The following is a 22,122-nucleotide window of genomic DNA, read 5'->3' as shown; positions in this document are numbered from 1 at the left end:
CAGGTACAGTCACCTACTTCCTCAGACCATACAATGTAACAGTTGCCGTAAAACTTTATTTAAAACTTGCACACCAGTGACAGCAAAGTACCAATTTACATCCTTACAACGTCCATCAATTAAAATATAACAAAAACTCATACAGATTCCTCTTTTAAAGGCATGTAAATAAACTTGTGCTATTCACAATCAAATGTTTGTAACTGAAGTCATAAACCTTAGATTACAAACACTCACTTTGAAAATAATATTGCTGGATTCCTTAATAGCTCTCTCAGAATCACATCAATCAATTCTCGACCAAATTTAATAAATCATACAACATTCATATACTTAATAAACTTCATTAAACATGTACTACTTTCTCAATAAATTGCTTTACCTAACTACCGCATTTGTTAACTATAATTGCATTGACTTTTTTAAGCATGTTCTTCTTTAAGAAGAATGGTCCCATAGCTTGCTGCTCTGGTCGCATTACGTCTGTGCGTGCAAATGACTTGTTCTTCCTGTCCTGTCCACCCGCGCTATTTGAAATTGCTTCTTGTGTCGAGTAATGTGCGCTATTTGAAATTGCTGTGTACAAGTAGGGAATTCACTATTTCAAATTGCTGTGTACAGACATTATTGCTTATGCTGTAGGGAACTCACTATTTGAAATGGCTGTGTACAGACATTAAGTAAGGGAATTCACTATTTGAAAATGCTGTGTACCGACATTAAGTAAGGGAATTCGCTATTTGAGATGGTTGTATACAGACATTAAGTAAGGGAATTCGCTATTTGAAATTGCTGTGTACAGACAATTTAGTAGTAAGAGGAGTGTAGGAGTGTGTGTAAAGGGGAGGTCATATCTCACAATTATCCAGATTTCTGCCTCATATTTTCAGTTTGTTTCTCATAAAACTGTGTTTTTTTCTGACAAATCATTGAGGACTGAAGTCAGAAAATAATGGCAGACATTTGAGTTTTAGACTTCATATCCTTAGAAAATGCATATTAATGCAAACCTTGTTGTTCTATTCACTTTCTAAGGAGGTAGGGGATGTAAGTGTGTGTCATACCATTCAACTGTACAGATTTTCACAGAATGTCCAGCTTTTTGCCTTATACTTTTTTTTTTTTTGACAAATCACTGGGATGAGCTAAGGATTAAAGTTACTAAATTTTTTGTGTCTTTCGGCTTTTCCCTGTTAGGGGTCGCCACAGCGGAACTCCGGTCCGCTAATGATTGGCAGTTGATTTTTACGTACCAGCTTGCCAGGCCTGACGCACAACCTTCAACGAAGGTATGCCCATTCACGCATGTCTCCACGCAGAAGACGCTCTAGCTGAGAATCGAACTGGACATCGTCTTACTATGAGGCAACAACGCTACCGCAGCACCACCACTGCGGATTAAAGTTACTAAATAATGACATTTATTTGAATTTCAGACTTCATATTCTTTAGAAAATGCATTTTAACAGAAATCCTGTTATTCTTTCTAGAAACTTTCTAAATGTGTCCCTAGTTCTGGGCCTTTATCTCCAACATTATAACAGTCTTTGTCCAGATTTGTTGTGCTAAGAGATTGAGAGGTGTGTGTGTGTGTGTGTGTGTGTGTGTGTGTGTGTGTGTGTGTGTGTGTGTGTGTGTATATATATATATATATACACACACACACACACACATATATATATATATATATATATACACACACACACACACACACACACACACATATATATATATATATATATATATATATATATATATAAATATACACACACACACACACACACGTGTAGGTATGTATAAGAATGAGGTAGCATACCCCTCAGCTGTCCAGGTTTTTGTATAATGTCCAGATTTTTGCCCCATATTCCTCCTAAAAATGATTGAAGTTGCTAAATAACAGACATTTGAGTTTTAGACATCATACATTTTAGAAAAATGCATACTAACACAAATCCTGTTATTCTAGCAATTTTTTAAGTTCATGAAAGCAATATTTATAATCTGTCTCTATTTATTTTAGGCTTTGTCCAGATTTCTTGCACTAAGAGGTTGAAGTGTGTGAGTGTGTGTGTGTGTGTGTGTGTGACAGAGAGAGAGAAATGCCCTAGTTAGAGTTAGCAGGTGGAATTTTATTTTCAAGTGCATTCTCAAGGAATTGTGAGCTTCAAGGGAAGAGAAGTTTATTGCTGCTCATGCTAAGTCTGCTTAAAGTGTGCAACTGTTTTCTTTAGCAAACTGCATTACTATTGTGGTTGAGAAGATTAAAGCAGTGTTAGCAGCACAGCAGGTAGCATACATGCATCTTGCTGTAGAGGGCTGTAGGTTCAACTCCCACATCACGTAGATTTCTATTTTAAGGGGGTGGGGTGCTGCCCACTAACTACAAACCTGTTTTTCAGCTTGCCACCCATTCTCTATTGCAATATACCAGCTTACCATTTTTTTAATGTAACATAGGTTTATTCTTTGAGGGCAGTAAGCACTGAATTTGTAGATGAAACACTGAAATATAAAGTTGTTTTCAAGCAACAACCTCTTCATTAGTTTCAGATATCTTCAATGTGAAATTATTCAGATGACTTTTACTTCTGCATAGATTGTGTATATTGACTGATTATTGGTGGATTGTCATGACACACATTTGAGTGGCCTTTTATGGTTGAAATGTTTTGAATTGGGCAGTTTGTCATTATTGGTTTGTATGTTTTATTTCACTGCTTACTGGAAAATGTTCAAAACTACAAATTTAAAAGACACTCTAACAAGTGGTGTTTTGTTATACAATGGAAATAATTCAATTATGTATTATAATTAATACAATCAGGAAAGTTAATCAAAGAACTTTTACATGACCCTAAAAATGTGTGCAGGGGACCTATGGTTTGAAAACAGCCCAAAGGTAAACTTAACCTGCCATTGATCAGATGCAATTTCTTTGAATGTAAGTTTCAACGCTTTTTCAGTGAATGCAAGTTTTAAAGATAGAGAAGCTTTAATGCTAAGTCTGTTTTCATTGTAAGGCTATTGCTTTGTTTAGCAAATGTCTACCAGTGCTTGTGCTATAAAATTTGAAATAAAAGTTGTAAATTAAATCCAAATATCTGTAATCATTGTAGAAGTAAAGCATAAAACAGTATGCACACTGAGAGTTCTGAATAGTGTTTATGGCAACTCGGGAGAAACAGCCAAGTAATGGGAGACTGGAATGGCTGTGTGCGTGTGTGTGTGTGGAGGGGGCCTCTGGGTTTGCACCCCCCTGCAAAAAATTCTACGGTCTGCCTGACTGGGGCTCCATCTGTTCTAAGTCAGTGGTAGCTCTGACGGATGTAAAAAGATTCCACAGCACTTACTGATAAAAACTGGAACGTTCCATGCTACCCTACCCATATTTCCCCTATTCAGTTTGATTACACCCTTGGTTTTGAAAAGATGTAATTGGCCTAATGAGACTAACCCACTTAAATTCCAAATAAAATTATAGCTGATCTCAGTGAAATTATATCAGCTACTGTTCACTAATTTGCATGTCTAGAAATTACAATAAGCCAGCAGAAAACAAAAGCCTTATCCTTACAATATTTACTATTTTTCCCAGTAAGTAAGCTGGACAATTAAGGTTAACCAGTAACATGTATAGCTATGTTTAAGACTTTACCATAACTGTAGCTATTCAAGAATGGTCACTGTTGCAGTAACAACAACACTTGGGACTTCTACCACTGAAGGCCCAACATCTGTTCCGACTTCCAGTGCTTTACACATTTCTACCTCTAGGTCGGGCAGAAGTCCTCTCACCAGCACATTATCTGCACATCTACAGCATAACAAGGACATCTGCCCTTGTCATCTTTTGTTCCTTTTTGTCTCTATCAGCTCCAGGGCTCTGGGCTGAGACCACTGGAACAAATGCGAAGGTCACATATGCCTTCAAGATGTCATGCTGTCCCCAAGCAGAAAAATGCCAACTATGAAAGTCTTTGTGAACAATTTCCTTGCCATAAGTAATGTAGCTTTTTAATTTTAGAAACGGACATGTATAGCTATGGCATCCCAAATCTTCTAAAATTATTTATTTATCCTTTGTTGACCAAGTTAGTCCCACTAAGCTAGTATAGTCTTTTCAGGGGAGACTTGATGTGGGATCTTTTGCAGCCACTTGAACTACCACCAACTCTAGTAGATGGGAACTTGGTTTAACATCTCATCTGACGGACGGCACACACGAGTGCAGCACCCCCCATTACTCTGCACTGTAGCGTCAGCAATCAATCAACCTTCTGTGGGAATAGAACCTACAGTGCTCAGCACCAAAGGTGAGTGTGCTATCTACTGGGCCACTGACACTGAATTACAAACAATCAGATAAATATATCACAACATATTTTCCTCAGTGGGGTACTTATTTTGTATTCGGGAAACCAGGTCGAACCAGTGGCTTAACATGTAATAACTCACGCTGAAAAACAACCTATCTCATGCTACAGCAAGAAAAACTAAAAATGGCACAGTTAGGCATCCCTCATACCACGCTTTTGCTATTCTACAAGTGGAAGGAAGTCAGATGGCCTTGAAGTGTTATGTCTACAGCAACAGCGAACAAAGAGATGAACACCAAACACTTTGCAAGTTAAACACTGACATTTCTGTACAGCTGGCAAACAGACAAAAATAAATATATACTTCATTGGGCTAGCTAGCATTGACACTCATCAGGGTTAAGCGCGTTATATTTAAAACAGGTTGCAATTTTTTTCTCCGTCTAACAGTACTTGTAATACCTTATCACCTACAAAAGTCAATGACCATGCACCTACTGTCACTTTTACAATCAATGCGATCTAGAGTCCAGCAATGTAAACAGCTAATTAAAATATATTTAGATGTGTAAAAACAACATTATATAAACTTACCTCTGTGAATAATTTTCAAGTTTTCTTTTAAGTGGTTAAGAGCTTTCACAGTCTAAAAAAATAAATTAAAGATTAAGACATTTACTTCAAATGCAAAGTTGCCATAATGCTCATGTATACTTCTTAAGGCTTCCTGCATCAATCTCATATCAATCGTTATACAAAATACTTAAGTGTCAATATTACAGCTGGAATAACTAAAAACAAGTAACTTTTAACAACAGCAGCAGCTTCTCAATATCAGTTTAATGGCATTAATAAATATATACTGCTTGAAATTTGCTATAAAGCATTCCCTGAAACTAACAATTCAACACCAGTGTATTTACAACTCTAAAAGGCAGGAAAGAGATTCAGATGGCACTCTTACAAAAAAAAAAAAAAAAAACTGGAAACAGAAACTGCACGAAAACAACACTGGAAAGAAACTTCACGACTGACTTGGGAATGGGCAAATTGGTTCTGTTTAGATATACATGAATGTCGGGCATTATAATGTACTCTTACTTCTAAAGCAAGCAGAAGCTGGAGAGATCTTTTGCATCAGACAGTAAAGTCCTATCCCTGCCATTCACATGTGAGGTTCATCTTCTTACATCCCTGTTTACTAACATACTATAAACTGTGATATCACTGCATTTTGGGTAAATGAGACCTTGTTATTTTTTGTAAAAGTAAACTGGCTTTCTACAATATGGAATATCTAACATCTATCTAACAGTAATGAGCAAGCCCTACTGGGTGTGTAACAGAACTTACCTAAGAGAAGAGAATACTGCGCTGATATTGTGCAATCAACTTAAAAGCACGTGGAGAAACATTAACAAGCTTGCAATATAAGCCTCACTCTATAGCACACAGGGACTTGGACCTGTCGGTGTCACAAGAGACCAGGGTGCAGCTAGCCAGGCAGGGGAAGGAGTGAAGGTGTGCAGCACACTCACTTCTTCAAGGGGGTAGGCAGGGGCTGCATAGACTTGGAGGCACAAAGAGTGGCGCAATCTCCTTGATGGATACCCGAGAGACTACCACTAATGCTGCAGTGTTAGGGAGAGGGTTGACTGGAGGCAAAACTCCTTGCAGAAGTGAAGGACATCTTTGGAAATCAGTGCACTACATGTGACCACACCAAATACAAGCACAGCAGGGCTAGGGAGAATAAAGAAAACAAAAAGCATGAACCACCCAGATGATGACACCCCCCTCAGTTGGCTTTAAAGAGGACGAATGGGATGACTGAGAGAGGTATGGTCATCAGACAGTGGGGGCAAAAACAGGAAAAAAAGACCTGCAACATAACTGCACCATGCATGGAATACAGTAACAGATGGAGAGTCAACAGCACCAAATGGTGACAGCCTGACAACCTATATGGCTTTGGTTTCAATGTTTCAAAGGAAACAGTTTATCCAACAAAGATAATGATCACAGACTCTGATGGACTTCATGTAGTTAGGCAGAAACAACTAAAGTATCCTAAAGGCAGGTGACAATGGTATTAACAAAAAAGTAGGTCACTGTGTCAAAAAACAGAATTAGCAGAGTAACAAAATAGACCACTATGGTTTATAAATTTGCAGTTAAAGAACAGTATGAGAAAATAGCTACTAAATATACACTGAATAATTGACCTAGAAAGGAGTTGGCATTTCACTCAGCAAAAAAAAATCAGATGAACCGCAACAGCAGAGATTAGAAAATGGTATGGGGGCTATAACATATTTAAGCATACGAGGGAATAATGTGGCCTGTACATTACTGTGCCTTACCAAAAGGCCATACTATCAGTGATACAAAGGCATGCAAAAGCAGTCAACTGTGCTACGTTTTACATTGAGTGTAAGACAAGTTTTTCTAACTCATTAACCCAGAGGCCACCAGGAGCAATTCAACAATAATGGTATACTTTTACATGTCTCACATTTTTAATGCTAAATTACAGTACACTCAAAGACAAATTCCACTTTAATGTATAGTTAAATGCAATAAAAAGTTATCACATTTTCTGTCAAAGCACATCAACAATGCTATCGTAAACTAAGCAAACAACTGCAATAACCAATAGCAGTCAAAGATACAAGGTATCTAGAAAACAGAAATTTGTCCAAAACGACCTTGGTATCCTACACTTCTTTCATGTCCACTGTCTTTATTAAAGTCCAGTATCTACTCCACTGGAAGACCACTTCAAATGTTCTCCTACCTCTGGAAGAAGAAGAAAGGCTTCCTAAAAGTACTGGTGAACATGTCACCTATAAGTTTCAGGGCATATTCCTGCACTTGACTGAACGATAAAGGCTCAAATATTTGCATAATCAAGTCAGTTCCAATGAATACACAGCAAACACAAGACCATGCTCGCCTTCACAGGTTCCAAAGGGGTGTAAACAATTCCTCATTGTTTTGATACCCACACTCCTTGCACACAGTGATCGACTTTCTGAACACTCTTGACTGCATCAGTACTCTAAATTAATCAGAAGCCCAGAAATGCAGCCAGCCTTTAAAACAAACTTTATAACGGGTACTATTTCTTGCCCTGCTGGTAATGCCCCTTTGGGCACAGTGCTATATCTGCTGACCTTCTTACTAGGTACATACAGTACCTACCATACTTCTTTTGTTGCTGCATAGATGCTATATAATTTAATTTAATTTCTTGAATGCACAGCAAATTTATGAAAATAACATATACATTTTTACCTTATCAGTTGATCTATGAAAGGATCCTCCTCAGTGGGTCTTATGATTAGGTCTATCATTTCCACCAATCAATGGTAACTTTCTTGGAAGATCCTGCACTAGGGGACTTGTGCAAACTTAGTATGAATGTACACTATGATGTCACATGCCAGCTGCATCAAAAGTGTGTAACTTCAATTCCCAGCAGTCTTTCTCAAACACTAACACTCTTCTGTATAAAAATGGATAACAAAGAAAATGCCAAACATGCAATTAATACACAAATATAAACTTATCTAGGTTACAAGAACTCCATAAACCAAGCAAGACAGACGCAACCAGCAGACTACTGGGGGATGGTATATGAGTATCTGTGACCCAAAATAAAGGTTCTCTCATACATCAACTAATTATCATTTAACATATCTGTTACACATAATAGAGAATGATCCTTGACAAGTCCAAGTGTTGGCTTGAATTACAGGTAATAAACAAGACTGAAGTAGGAGCCAAAGGCCAGTCACAGGACCAACTAAAGTATAAAACTATAAAGGGACACCAGACTAGTGGGTTCATCGATAAAGTAACGACTTTTGGCCACGGTACAGACATCTGCAAAACAGACATTCTCTAAGCATGCATGTTAGGGCAGGCAGAAGACACAGAAAAACACAAACCACTCAACTAATGGAGACAGCTCTGACCACAGCATTTTTCAGTGGGTAGTTAGCTGCCTAATGGAAAAATATAATGCAGTTCACAACTCAGCTAGACAGGGTTTGGTTGTCAGACAAGTGAAAGGAGCCAAAGAAGCAGCTTTGTCATAGCAACTGAGTTGACACTACACATTCAGATGTGTGAAGGGGTCTTTTTCCTTATGCTTTCTACTCTACTAAGAAAAAAATGGATTTGAATACACTGCTTCAGGGACAATTCTGAAAACATTTTCAGGGGAAATATTGTTTAATCTTACAGAAAAGACTAGATATGTTTTAGCCTTAGGCTACGAGCTAAATAAGCAGAGGTGAAAGCCACCAGGAAGAATCTTCCAAAGGAGGAAAGAGATGCAGCATTCCTTCAACGAACTGTAATACCAGTTGGTGTTTGGTCACAATCCTACACACAACAAGATGACACTCAAAACCAACCTGTACATGAATCCTGACTACAGCACAAAAGAAAAAAGGAGACTAACATATGTAAGGATAACTTAAAATCTGACTAAGTTAAAACTGAGAATTCTTTCCTCTTGGAACCTCAGGCCTGCTGAGTGTTAAGACTTCCAGCATCTTCAAAATATTCTGACACCTCAGAAGAGAGATATGACAAGATCAAGGGGGTCTACAACAGGAGTTAGAAGTTGAGGTGAAGATGGCTGCCACTTTAACCATAGGTGTCATCCTTGGCTAGAACCAGAGTTTTCTATACCAACAGGGAGGTTAAGTGTTGAAAACAAGCCCGTATCAGCCACTATGGGTGATGTAAATGAAGTTTGGACTTCCCTGAAGCACGACAATGAACAGAATCAGTGAAAATGGCAGGAATGTATAGCAATTTGCCATGCAGTAGGATGGACAGGAGAAAGTACAGTTGTGTACATTTACCATAAATGTAGATGTTCGAGTGTATTACTGGAAGGCTTTACTGGAAACGCTCACCCAGATTCTGCTACAGTTTGCTGTGAGGGAAAAGTTAGTTTGCTTTTTATTTGTTGTGTTTTATATTACTTTATTGCCTTTTTCTATTTTGTATACTGTGATTTGTTTTCTTTACACTGTGTTTTACTTGTATTCTGCTTTTAACTGCATACTAAAACTTGAAAAGAGACCACAACCCGTCCCTTGTGAGTCAGACAGAAATTAGAAGATGTCAATTAAGGAGTCACACATAAGTTACAACAGGTCAGCTAAGGTTATTCATCTGTGAACTGAGGGGGTGGAACAAGGAACTAAACCTTCTACTTAAGGGGTAAAATAAAACATTTTGAGAGTTTTACTGGAAATGCTCACTCAGATTCTGCTACAGTTTGCTGTGAGGGAAAGGTTAGTTTGCTTTTTATTTGTTGTGTTTTGTATTACTTTATTGCCTTTTTCTATTTTGTATACTGTGATTTGTTTTCTTTACACTATGTTTTACTTGTATTCTGCTTTTAACTGCATACTGAAACATGAAGAGACCATAGCCTGCCTCTTGTGAGTCAGAAAGAAAATTTTCCCACACTTCCACCTGGACACTGTTGTGTTCTTAAACACCACTGTCTTCCGAGTTGCCTGACCCTTATGTTAATTTGAGAATATATATCATTTCCTCTCTGCTTTTACTGGCTGGTGTGAGTAAGAACCAAATTATCATTTTGTGAAATAACTTCAACTATTTAAATTTTTTGGCCATCCTACTGTATTCCATACTACCAGAATACAAAAGTGACCACCCCCTTTCAATCTATTTTGCTGTTTTAAAAATAATGACTCTCCACTCAAACTTAACTTTTAGACAGGTAAAAAGTACAGTTGTGTACACTTGCCATAAATGTACATGTTCGAGTGTATTCACTGTTGCAGTCATTACATTTGGGTGATCTGTTTGCAGGTAGCCCTCAGTCGGCCTGATTATCAAAGTCTAGGGTCCTGCATCGGTTGATGTCTCATCTTCCATGACGTCAGGTAGTCAGGGGTATAAAGCATGCAGCCGACGCCATTACATCAGTTTTTCTTGCCCCAGATGTCAGGTGCCCCCATAATGGGAAGCAATTATATACAAGGTTACAACTCCAACAAAAAGCAAATACACCAGAAAGCTTAAATATAGTAAATAAGAAGAGAGGTATAGTCAACAGAAGTCAGGGGGCTGGAGGGAGGGTAACCAGGACTGCAACAGTGAATACACTCAAACATCTACATTTATGGTAAGTGTACACAACTGTACTATGTTCTTCATGTTTTACTGTTGCAGTCATTACATTTGGGTAGATTCCCAAAGCTAAGGAAGGGAGGAGGCATTAGGACCAGCTATTAGGCCCTACAAGACTGCAGTGGCAAAACCAGCTCTGGATTTAGAAAAAAACTGGCAAGTGATAATGCTTGGTGAAGGTATGTACAGAACTCCAGGTAGCAGCTTCTAGGATGTCCCTGGTAGGAATACCTCTGAGAAAGGCTGTAGAAATAGATGCAGCCCTGCTGGAATGGGGTCTTATCCCCTGTGGGGTAGGTTTTCCATGGTGCTTATAGCAGAAATGAATGCAATGGCCTATCCACTTAGAAATGGTTTGCTCTGAAATGGCCTTCCTCTATGCACCTGCAGCAAAGGCAACTAGCAGCTGTTCAGATTTCCTGAGAGGCTTAGTCCTGTCCATAAAAAATCTAAGTTGTCTGTGCACGTCCAAGGAGTGCAGTATTCATTCTCCTTTGTTCTGTGGATTAGAAAAGAAGGTTGGCAAATGAATGGACTGATTAAGGGCCACACTGGATACCACCTTGGGCATAAAAGAAGGATTTGTCCTGATGGACACCCTGTCCGCATGAAAGATGATGAAGGGCTCCACTGCCATGAGGGCCTGTAATTCAGACACCCTTCTTGCTGAAGTGATGGCTAGAAGGAAGGCTGTTTTCCAAGAAAGGAATTGCAACTCTGCAGTTGCAGCTGGCTCAAAAGGAGGTAGAGTGAGCTTTTCCAATACAAAGTTAAGGTCCCAGGCTGGAGTAGGGGCTCTCCTGGGTGGTCTTAAATTTTTGGCCCCTTTGAGGAATTGTTTCAGCAGTGGGTGAGAGAAGAGGGGTGGCTCAGTATTATAATGTGCTGAAATGACTGAGGCATGAATTTTAATAGAAGAGAAAGAAAAGCCCTTGTGAAGCATCTCTGTTAAGTATTGAAGGATATGTGGTAAACTGGGCACTGTTGTGCCCATTCCCTGAGTCTGGCTCCAGGAACAGAATCTTTTCCACTTTTCAGCATAGGCTTTTCTAGTACTAGGCTTCCTTGCCTCCAAGATAACATCCAGCACTTGCTTGCTGAGGGATGGTATAGGAGAACTCAGGTAAATAGCCAGGCTGCCAGGTTCAGGGTTTGAAGCTGGGGGTGCAGAATCTGGCCCTCCTGCTGGGACAGTAGGAAAGGGGTCTGAGGCAGGTGCCATGGTTCCAGCAGTGTCATAATGCGCAAGAGGGGGTACCACTGTTGGTGTGGCCAGTCTGGTGCAATGAGCATTGTCCTTGGTTTGTCTTGTTTGATCTTTAGTAGAACTTTCGAGAGGAGAGGCAGAGGGTGAAAGGCATAAACTGAGACGCTTTCCCAGTTGAAGGACAGGGCATCCACTTTCCAAGCTTGTCTGTGGGAAGTCCTTGTGCAGAATTTGTCCAATTGGTAGTTCTGAGGGGAGGCAAACAGGTCCATCTCTGGGCTCCCCCATTTGTTTCTCAAAATGTTGACTATCTTTGGTTCCAGTTTCCACTTGTGTGGGTCCGTGAGATTTCTGCTTAGGTCGTCTGCCAGTGTATTTAGCTTGCTTGGCAGGAACTGAGCTTGTAGGTGCACTTGGTAGCTCAAGGCTGTGTTCCACAGAGCCATGGCTAGTCTGCAGAAAGGGTATGAGTGGGTTCTCCCCTGCTTGTTTATGCACCACATAACAGTGGTGTTGTCTGTCTTTACCAACAATTGTCCTGGAAGAATGTGGTCCTTGAAGGCTGTCAGAGAATTCTGTACAGCAAACATTTCTTTTTGATTGATATGCAGGTGCATTTGACTCGGGTTCCATTTGCCCTGATTGCACTGCCCTGCCAAGTGAGCCCCCCATGCATAGTCTGATGCGTTTGTTGTTAGGGTTTGGGCAGCAGGGGGTAGAGTGAATGGCAGTCCCTTGTTGTGGTGGCAGGCCTCTGCCCACCAAAGGAATGATAGGTATCATTGATTCCAGGTCCTGAGAATATTGGCACCATAGGCTTTTTAGATACCATTGTAGTTTCCTCATATGCAGTCTTGCATATGGAATTGGTAGAATGCAACAGGCCGTGAACCTCAGGGTTTGCAGTATTTTCCTTGCTGATAGCTGGGTCTTTGTGGCCAGCAGTTTGAAGTAGGCTGTCAAATAAACTTGTTTCTCTGGCGTGAGGTAGGCCATCTGGGAAGTTGTATTCAAGCTTGCCGCAGGAATACAATTTGTTGGCAGGGTACTAGGTGTGATTTCTTTTAGTTTATGGTGTACCCCAGTGAGGTTAGCAGTTTCTTTACAAATGCCAGATGATTTAATAGTACGTCCTGGCTTTCTGCCTGAATTAGACAATTGTCCAGGTATGGGTATATTTGAATATTTCTTTGCCTGCAGAATGCAATGATTGGAGCTAGGCACTTTGTGAATACCCTGGGCGCAGTAGATAAGCCAAAGGGCAGTGCAGAGAACTGATAGTGCGTTTGGCCTGCTCTGAAGCGTAGGTATTTTCTGCAAGATTCCCTTATTGGGATGTGCAGGTAAGCTTCCTTTAAATCCAATGTTGCCAACCAGGCATTTTTACCTAGCATGGGAAGCAGCTGATGAAGAGTTAGCATTTTGAATTTTGGGTTTACCAAAAAGGTGTTTAGGATAAACAGGTCCAGGATAGGACGTCAGGAGTTGTCTTTTCTGGGTACCAGGAAAAGTCTTGAGTAAAAACCTTGTCCCCATTCCTCTTCTGGGACAGGTTGAATAGCCCTGATACTTAGAAGAGAGAGAACCTGCTGCTGAGACTCTGCCCACTGATTTGGAGGTAGGTCTGGCCAACCGTTTGGGGTTGGTAAGGTGTGGAAGTGGAATCTGTATCTTTGGGAAACTATATTTAAAACCCATTTGTCTTGGGTAATGAGTTCCCAATTTTTTGCAAGCAGGGCGATCTTTCCCCCTAAAGAAGCAGTTAGTTGAGCAGGGCTTGGAAGGTTTAAGGTTAAGTCATTGTGAGAGTTTACCATGGGGGGGTGTCTTACTACTTCCAGCTTTGGAAGTGGGAGCCACCCACTGCTTAGGCCTGTGAGTACCTTGTGACTGAAGCCTGGGTGGTCTGCTGGTCCTGGGTTTGGACTGAGAAGGCCTGGAAGAGACAGGAAAGGGCCAATTCTTAGAAGGCAATGCCTACTACATCTGGGAGGCTGTACTTGCAGGAAATCTTTAACAGCTTGCATAGATTTAGCTTTTTCCTCCATCTTTTTATGTATTTCTCACGGCACAGTGGTGCAGTGGTTAACATTGTCACCTCACAGCAAGAGGTTCTCCGGTTCGATTCTCGGCTGGGGTGCCTTCTGTGTGGAGTTTGCATGTTCTCCCTGTGTTCGTGTGGGTTTCCTCCAGGTACTCCGGTTTCCTCCCACATTCCGAAGCCATGCATCTGGAGCATTTCTCCCCGGGCCTCCGCTGAAAACAGGCTCTGTGAAACCTAGTCGGACTTTCCCGGTCAACAAATGATAAATAAATAAAAAAATAAAAAAAAATTTCTTCTGCTTTGTTGCCAAACAGGTGTTCTTGGTTTAAGGGAGCATCCAGTACTTTAGCTTTAACGTGATCTGGCAAAGTTTGCTCCTTAAGCCAAGCATGCCTTCTAAGTACAGACCCAGTGACAGCAGCCCTGCAAGATGCCTCTAAGGAGTCAAAACCACATTGCAAAGTAAAGAATTTTTCATCTTTTGACATAGAACTCTGTATTTCTTGGCAAACAGTAGTGACTTCTTTGGCTGAGGTTTGGATTGCTAGCTGATTTTCTGTGGTTTACAAATAATTTTGGAAGTTACTGGTGATTCATTTACACTAACTGTGACCTAAAGGAATTGTTCACATCACAAAGTATTTTTACCAACTTGTTCAGCAGAATGCATTAAATCCTGTAATTCTTTACTTTCAGCACAGCCAGGAATCAACATAATTTTCTGTTTAAGTAATCCAACAATATGCTGCTGATACTTTAACACATGAAACTGGCAGTTTAAGGCCCTAAAGGCCAAAGTAGCAGAAGTGTATACCTTCTTACCCTTTCTGTCCAGGGCCCTGGAATCTCTATCAGAGGGGGTAGGGTTTTTGGTACTAGTAGCCTTAATGCCTTTGGGTCCCTGTGAAATGGTCTCTGAATCCGCAGTAGGATTCTTAAAGAGGAACTTGTGAGAGTCAGGTGCACTGTAATACCTGTCAGGTTTCCTGAGAGCCGGAGGTAAAGTGTCTGGGGCCAGGCTAGATTCCAAGAAGGCATCATCTACAATGTCCAGTACAGGAGGGACAGCTAAAGGCCTGTGTTGAGGTAGGAGTAAGAATTCCCTAAGCCTCTTTTTGGAGTCAGAGTAATCCTGGCTTTCCCAGTGGAAATGCTCCATAAGGAGTATGCAAAGTTTCACCAAAACAGAAATCTTCTGGAGGGGAATCAGAGGGAATGGAGTCATCTGCATCAGAATCCTCATAGATAGATAAGGGCAAATCCTGGTCTTGAGAAGAAACAGAAATGTCAGAATTTCAGAATCCTGATCAGAAGAATCAAAACGAAAATCAGTTCTAGGTGTCTTAGAGGGAGAAGGCTGGCTTCCCCTGATTAAATAATAAGGTCTTCAGCCATTCTTATCATTTGTTTTGTAGGCATATGGGCATGACCATGCAGTCTGGGCATCGGTTTTCTAGGCGTGGATCGAGTTTTTGGCCTTGAAGAAGAAGATGGCGTCGGTTTGATATGCAAGTCAGTAGGCCTGAATACACTAAGAAGCCGGTGCCTGCACAGCAGCTCCAGACCCATCCAAGGTAGAGATATCCGCAGGTTCCATAGACGAAGAAACATCTCACAGCATACCAGACTCCGAATAGGTCTCAGTAGAGGCCTGCGAATCTGAAGTAGCGGGTATCAGGGTGTGCGAAAGCGCCTCACTGAGTACCGGCAAACTGGCGACTAGTTTAGGAGAAGCGTCGTCGGCTGCTTTGGACCTATGCTGTCTGTCTCTATCTTTATCTTTGCATTTTTTCAGAATGTTGGTAGGCGGGTGGCTTACCGAAGCCATTTCTGGATAATTGAACCGAGTACCAAAATATTTAGAAGCATAAATGAACCGACGCCGAATAGTTCGAGGTTTGAATAAAGCACAAAACTGACAGTGAGGTACGTTGTGGTCTGGGCCTAAGCAAGGAATGCAGTATGAATTAAAATCTGTATGAGGTATTTGCTTTCCACAAGAAATACAATTGTTAACTTTTACTGACATCGGTTTAGAGCAAGAAAAAGTTTCTACAACGGGCTACTTAGCTTAGTTGAAGACTTCAGTTCTGAAACTTGAAAACAAAAATTTCAGGAGTCGGCTGACCAGCACTTGCAAACTGCTTCTGCTTCGGGCACCACGCGGCAAGAAAGACTGATGTAATGGCGTCGGCTGCATGCTTTATGCCCCTGACTACCTGACATCATGGAAGATGAGACAGCAACTGGCACAGGACCCAAGACTTTGATAATTAGGTTGACTGAGGACTACTGCAAGCAGATAACCCAAATGTGATGACTGCAACAGTGAAACCCGAAGAACATCTCCAGGTGGCAGCTTCCAGAATGCCCCTGGTAGGGACTCCCCTGAGGAATGCTGTAGAGGTAGAAGTTGCCATAGTGGAATGCGTTCTGACCCCCTGAGGGGATGGTTTCCCATGCTGTTTGTAGCAGAAATGGATACAGTGTGCTATCCATTTGAAAATTGTTTGTTTTGAAATGGCATTGCCCTCTGCCCCTGGTGCAAAACTGACTAGTAACTGGTCAGATTTCCTGAAGGCTTTAGCCCTATCCAGGTAGAATCTGAGATGCTTCTGCACGTCCAAGGAGTGCAGGATCCTTTCTCCTTTACTTTGAGGATAAAGGAAGAAGGCTGGCTAATGGATAGATTGGTTGAGAGACACACTGGACACCACTTTCGGCATAAAGGAAGGGTTAGTCCTGAGGGAGACCCTGTCGGCATGAAAAATAATGAAGGGTACCATAGCCATAAGTGTTTGTAGCTCAGGCACTCTTCTGGCTGAAGTGATGGCCAGAAGAAAGGCTGTTTTCCAAGAGAGGAATTTTAACTCTGCTGATGCTCCAGGGTCAAAGGGGGGTAGCGTGAGCTTTTACAGTACAAAGTTAAGGTCCCAAGCAGGGATGGGTGCTCTCCTTGGTGGCCTAAGGTTGTTTGACCCTCTAAGGAACTACTTGATGAGAGGGTGAGAGAAAAGAGGTGGCTCAGTATTGCAATGAGCTGAGATGGCAGAGGCATGGATCTTAATGGAGGAGAAGGATAGGCGTCTGTGGAGTAAGATCTGCTAGGTAATCCAGAATGAGAGGTAAGGAGGGCAGTGCTGTGTCCTCTCCTTTAGACTGAATCCAGGAACAATACCTTTTCCAATTATCAGCACAGGACTTCCTTGTACTGGGTCTTCTGGCTTCAAGAATGACATCCAGCACCTGCTTGCTTAGGCTGGTCACTGGGGGAGAATTCAAAGAATAAGTCAGGCTGCAAGATTCAGGGTTTGCAGTTGCAGAAGCAGGATCTGTCCCTCCTGCTGGGTGAGGAGGGTTGGGATCTGCGGTAGGTGCCAGGGTGGCACCGGTGACAGGCTGTACAGTAGTGGGTACCAGTGCTGGCGTGGCCAGTCCGGAGCAATCAGGATTGCCCTTGGTTTGTCCTGTCTTATCTTGAGTAATATTCTTGTGAGAAGAGGCAGAGGGGGAAATGCATAGATTGAAAGGTTTACCCACTGGAAGTATAGGGCATCCAATTTCCAGGCCCTGCTGTGAGGTGTCCTGGTGCAGAATTTGCTGAGCTGGTAACAGTAGGGAGAGGCAAAAAGGTCCACCTCTGGGGTCCCCCATTTCAGGGTTAGAAGGCTGAAGGTGCTGGGGTCTAATTGCCAGTCGTGTGGGTCTAGTAGATATCTGCTTAAATCATCTGCCAGAGAGTTTTGTTTGCCTGGCAGGAATTGAGCTTGCAGATGAATGTGCATGTCCAAGGCTGTGTTCCACAGGGCCATGGCAAGACTGCAGCGTGGGTAAGAATGGGTTCCCCCCTACTTGTTGATGTACCACATAACTGTAGTATTGTCTGTTTTTATTAGCAGGGGCCTGGTGACAGTAGAGATTTGAAAGCTGTCAGAGCATGCTCAACAGCTAGCATCTCTTTTTGGCAGATGAACTTGACTTGGGCTTCAGTGGCCCTGAATGCACTTGTCGTCCAGATGTGCCTCCCAGGCATGGTCTGATGCGTCTGTGGTTAGGGTCTGGGTGGCGTGAGGTTGAGTAAAGGGAAGTCCCTTGTTGCAGTTGCATCCTGCTGCCCACCAAAGAAACTCTGTCCTTAGACAAGGTATGGCAGGTATGATGGTTTTCAGGTCCTGAGAATGTTGGCACCAAAGACTTTTCAAGTACCATTGATGTTTCCTCATATGCAGTCTGGCATATGGAATCAGTAGAATGCAAGAGGCCATGAACTTGAGGGCCTGCATGATTTTCTTTGCGGATAGCTGGGTTCTGGTGGCCATTTAAGTGAAGTAGCCTGTCAGATAGGCCTTATTTTTCTGGAGTAAGGAATGTCATCTGGGATGCTGTATCTAAGCCTGCACCCAGGAATACAATTTTTTGACTGGGGACTAGTTTTGATTTCTTTTCGTTGATAGTGTACCCCATGGAGGTTAGAAGGTTCTTTACAAATGTCAGGTGCTGCAACAACTGTTCCTGACTGTCTGCCTGAATCAGACAATCGTCCAAGTATGGGTAAATTTGAATCTTTGTCTGCAATAGGCAATGGCTGGGGCTAGGCATTTTGTGAAGACTCTGGGAGCAGTGGATAAGCTAAAGGGAAGTGCAGAGAAAGTACAGTTGTGTACACTTACCATAAATGCAGATGTTTGAGTGTATTCACTGTTGCAGTCATCACACTTGGGTTATTTGCCTGCAGGTAGCCCTCAGTCAGCCTGAATACCAGAATATTAGGATTTCTGCGTCGGATGCTGTCGCCTCTTCCATGACGTCAGGTCGTCAGGGGTATAAAACAAGCAGCCGACGCCATTGCATCAGTTTTTCTTGCCCCAAATGTCAGGAGTCCCCCAAATAGGAAGCTAGTATATGGTGGGGAACATGACCAGCAAAAAGTAAACACCACTGCCATTAAAAATGGCCATAGAGAGGAGAGGTAGAAAAGATAGAGAAAACCAGGGGGCTGGAGGGAGGGAAACCAGGACTGCAACAGTGAATACACTCAAACATCTACATTTATGGTAAGTGTACACAACTGTACTATGTTCTTCGTGTTTCACTACTGCAGTCATCATACATGGGTTGATTCCTAAAGCTGAGGAAGGGTGGAGGCAGTTAAGAAGTGTTAGGGAAGGCTAGCAGGCCTTGTAAGACTGATGTAGCAAATCCAGCTCTGTATTTAGAAAAAATAGGTAAGTGGTAATGCTTGGTAAAGGTGTGTACAGAACTCCAGGTTGCAGCTTCCAGAATTGTCCCTGGTAGGGACTCCGCTGAGAAATGCTGTAGAGGTGGAAGTAGCAAGTGCAATGTGGTCTGATCCCCTGTGGGGTAGGTTTTCCATGGTACTTGTAGCAGAAATGGATACAGTGTGCTATCCATTTGGAAATGGTTTGCTTTGAAATGGCCTTGACCTCTGCCCCTGAAGCAAAGCTGACTAGCAGCTGGTCAGATTTTCTGAAAGGTTTAGTCCTGTCAAGGTAGAACCTCAGCTGTCTAAGCACGTCCAAGGAGTGCAGGATCCTTTCCCCTTTACTCTGAGGACTAGAGAAGAAGGTTGGCAAATGGATGGATTGGTTTAGTGCCACACTGGACACCACCTGGCATAAAGGACAGGTTAGTCCTGAGGAAAACCCTGTCAGCATGGAAAATAATGAAGGGTTCCACAGCCATTAGTGCCAGCAACTCAGACACTCTTCTTGCTGAAGTTATGGCTAAAAAAAGAAGTTATGTTCTTACCATAACGTTCCATGTTAGTTGTCTTCTTCTCGCCTTCTTCTTGCTGGATGGGTTCGGAGCCGACCTCGGCCGACTGCCACTCTAAAAGCTCGAGAGTTGGTTCCACCGGCTCGAGGCTCCCCTTATATCCCACAATGCTAGGCGTGAGTTACCTCAGATCTCGTTTGTAAGCTAGGCCCAGCCTATAATAGTAATAGAATAATTAGTAACAAAAGTCCACCTCTATAAATAAGGGAGAAGAGAAGGGTGACCTACATCCTGATCCAGGAAATATGCACAGCAGAGCATATACCTAAGTATAGAGGTGGTAGAAAGAGAGGTCACAATCACAACTCCTCTAGGTCTGTCCAGGCCAGGGGCAGGAGGGTGGGACGCAAGAAGAAGAGAAGAAGACAACTAACATGGAACGTTATTGTAAGAACATTACTTCTTTATGTTAAGTTGTGCATCTCGCCTTCATTCTTGCTGGATGGGACCGTCCTAGCACCTTGTCCCGGTGGCCTAACGGAACAGACTCCTGAGAACAGTGGAACCAAAGTTAGCTCTATGCCTAGAAGCTAAATCCAACTTATAATGAGAAATGAAAGTATGAGGAGTAGCCCAAGTAGCCGCTGCACAAATGGTGTCAATAGGCAGTCTGTCTTGGAAGGCTAAAGAAGTAGCCAAAGCTCTGGTGGAATGGGCCTTAGGTTTATTAGGCAGCTTTTGGTGTCTAATTTCATATACAAGGGAAATCAAAGATGTTAGCCATCTGGATAATGATAACTTTGAAACTGAAAGTCCCTTTCTGCCTTCCGCATAGGAGACAAACAGCTGGTCAGATTTTCTGAATTGTTTTGTTCTATCCAAATAGTACCTCAATTGACGATGAACATTCAGGCAGTGTAATTTTTGTTCAGACCTATTGGAATATTCTGGAAAAAAGACAGGAGGTCAATGCTTTGATTTAGATTTGACGTCGAGACTACCTTAGGCAAAAAGGACGGGTTCGTAAGGATACTCTGTCCTTATGAAACAATAGATAAGGAGGTCGACAGCTGAGTGCTTGAAGCTCTGAAACTCTCCTAGCTGAAGTAATAGCTACCAGAAAGAGAGTCTTCCATGATAGCAATTTTAAAGAACAGGAGACTGCAGGTTCGAAAGGGGAAGAATCAAAGAAGTAAGAACTAAATTTAGGTCCCAAGGAGAAGGAGGATTTCTTATAGGAGGTCTGAGAAGAAAAACTCCTTTCAAAAAGGCTTTGCAAAGCTTGTGGGACATTAAGGCAGATTCAGAAATACCCACATGAAAGTTAGAAATAGCTGCCAATTGAACTTTAAGAGTAGAGGGAGATGAACCTGCATGGAAGAGTTCAGCTAGAAAATCAAGGACTATTTGGATGGAAGCAGTGAAAGGATCTATGTCCCTTCCTTGAGCCCAATATGTGAAGCGTTTCCACTTACTCAAATAAATCTTCCGAGTGGAAGATTTATGGGAAGCTATCAAAATATCTTGAACGGAGTGAGATAATTGAGGAAGCCTGGCTAAGGTTGGAACTGGAGGAACCAAGCAGTGAGGTTCAGAGAGGGGAGGGAGCGATGTAACTGACCCGACTGATGGATCAAAAGATCTGGAACTAGGTCCAGATGCCACGGTCGCTCAATAGAAATTGATGTAGAAAATGGAACCACACCTGTCGAGGCCAGTAAGGAGCAATGAGGATCAATGAGGCCTTCTGAGCGATAGCTTTCTGTATCACTTGAGAGATTAGTGGGAAGGGAGGAAATGCATACAGAAGTCCCCGGGGCCAAACTTGGACTAGAGCGTCTCTGCTGGGTTGGCCTGGTAAAGGGAATAGAGTGAAATATTCTCTGCACTTGCTGTTTTGGGGAGTAGCAAAAAGATCGCAGCAAGGCTGACCCCACTTGAGGAAAATTTCTCTCACAACAGAGTCTTTCAGAGACCACTCGTGAGGCATGAGGATAGCTCTGCTCAACTTGTCCGCAATTTGATTGGACTTCCCGGGGATGTGCGTTGCTATCAGAAACCGCTGAGAAGAAATCGCCCATTGCCACAGTCTGAGTGCTTCTCGACACAGGGGGTAGGACCTGGTTCCGCCTTGTTTGTTGATGTACCACACTACAGACATATTGTCTGTCTGGATTGCAATCGTTCCCAAGGGAAGAGAGTCTTGAAGGGCTTGCAACGCTAAAAGCACTGCTCTCATCTCCAGAACATTTATGTGCAAGTGGCATTCGTTTGGTTGCCATGTGCCCTGGACCGTCCTGCCCTGATAATGCCCCCCCCCACCCGATCAGGGAGGCATCCGTTGTCAGAGTAGCAACCGGAGGGTGGAACAAAGGGTCTTCCCAACAAGAGCTGAGGGGAAGACATCCACCACATGAGATGATTTCTGCACTGCGTGATCATAATGGTGTGGGACATTGGAAGTTGCTGGTATGACCATTGTGTAAAGAGCATCCATTGAAGGATCCACATGTGGAATCTGGCTAATGGAAGCAGAGGTATGGCCGCCATAATTCCCAACACTTTCAGAACTAACCTGGCTTTGATTCTGTTGTTGTTGAAAAGGAGTGAGACCAGTTTGTGAATGTCTGTTA

At 42.3% G+C, this 22,122-nt stretch overlaps 1 protein-coding gene across 2 annotated transcripts in view; it reads right to left on the bottom strand.

Moving 5' to 3' along the window:
• The window catches only part of MAP2K4 (mitogen-activated protein kinase kinase 4), a 1,470,818-nt gene that overhangs the window by 362,999 nt on the left and 1,085,697 nt on the right, over nt 1-22,122 (bottom strand). For both annotated transcript variants that reach the window (XM_044068152.1, XM_044068153.1), the window contains one exon: nt 4,911-4,962. In XM_044068152.1, the coding sequence (XP_043924087.1) occupies nt 4,911-4,962 (52 nt within the window). The remainder of the gene's footprint in view (nt 1-4,910; nt 4,963-22,122) is intronic.

Source organism: Protopterus annectens, chromosome 4.part0, assembly GCF_019279795.1.
Source record: "Protopterus annectens isolate FY-2018-M chromosome 4.part0, PAN1.0, whole genome shotgun sequence".
Taxonomy (NCBI): Eukaryota; Metazoa; Chordata; order Ceratodontiformes; family Protopteridae; genus Protopterus; species Protopterus annectens.
Note: the sequence above shows the minus strand (reverse complement) of the source record. Positions and strands in the feature narration are given on the sequence as shown.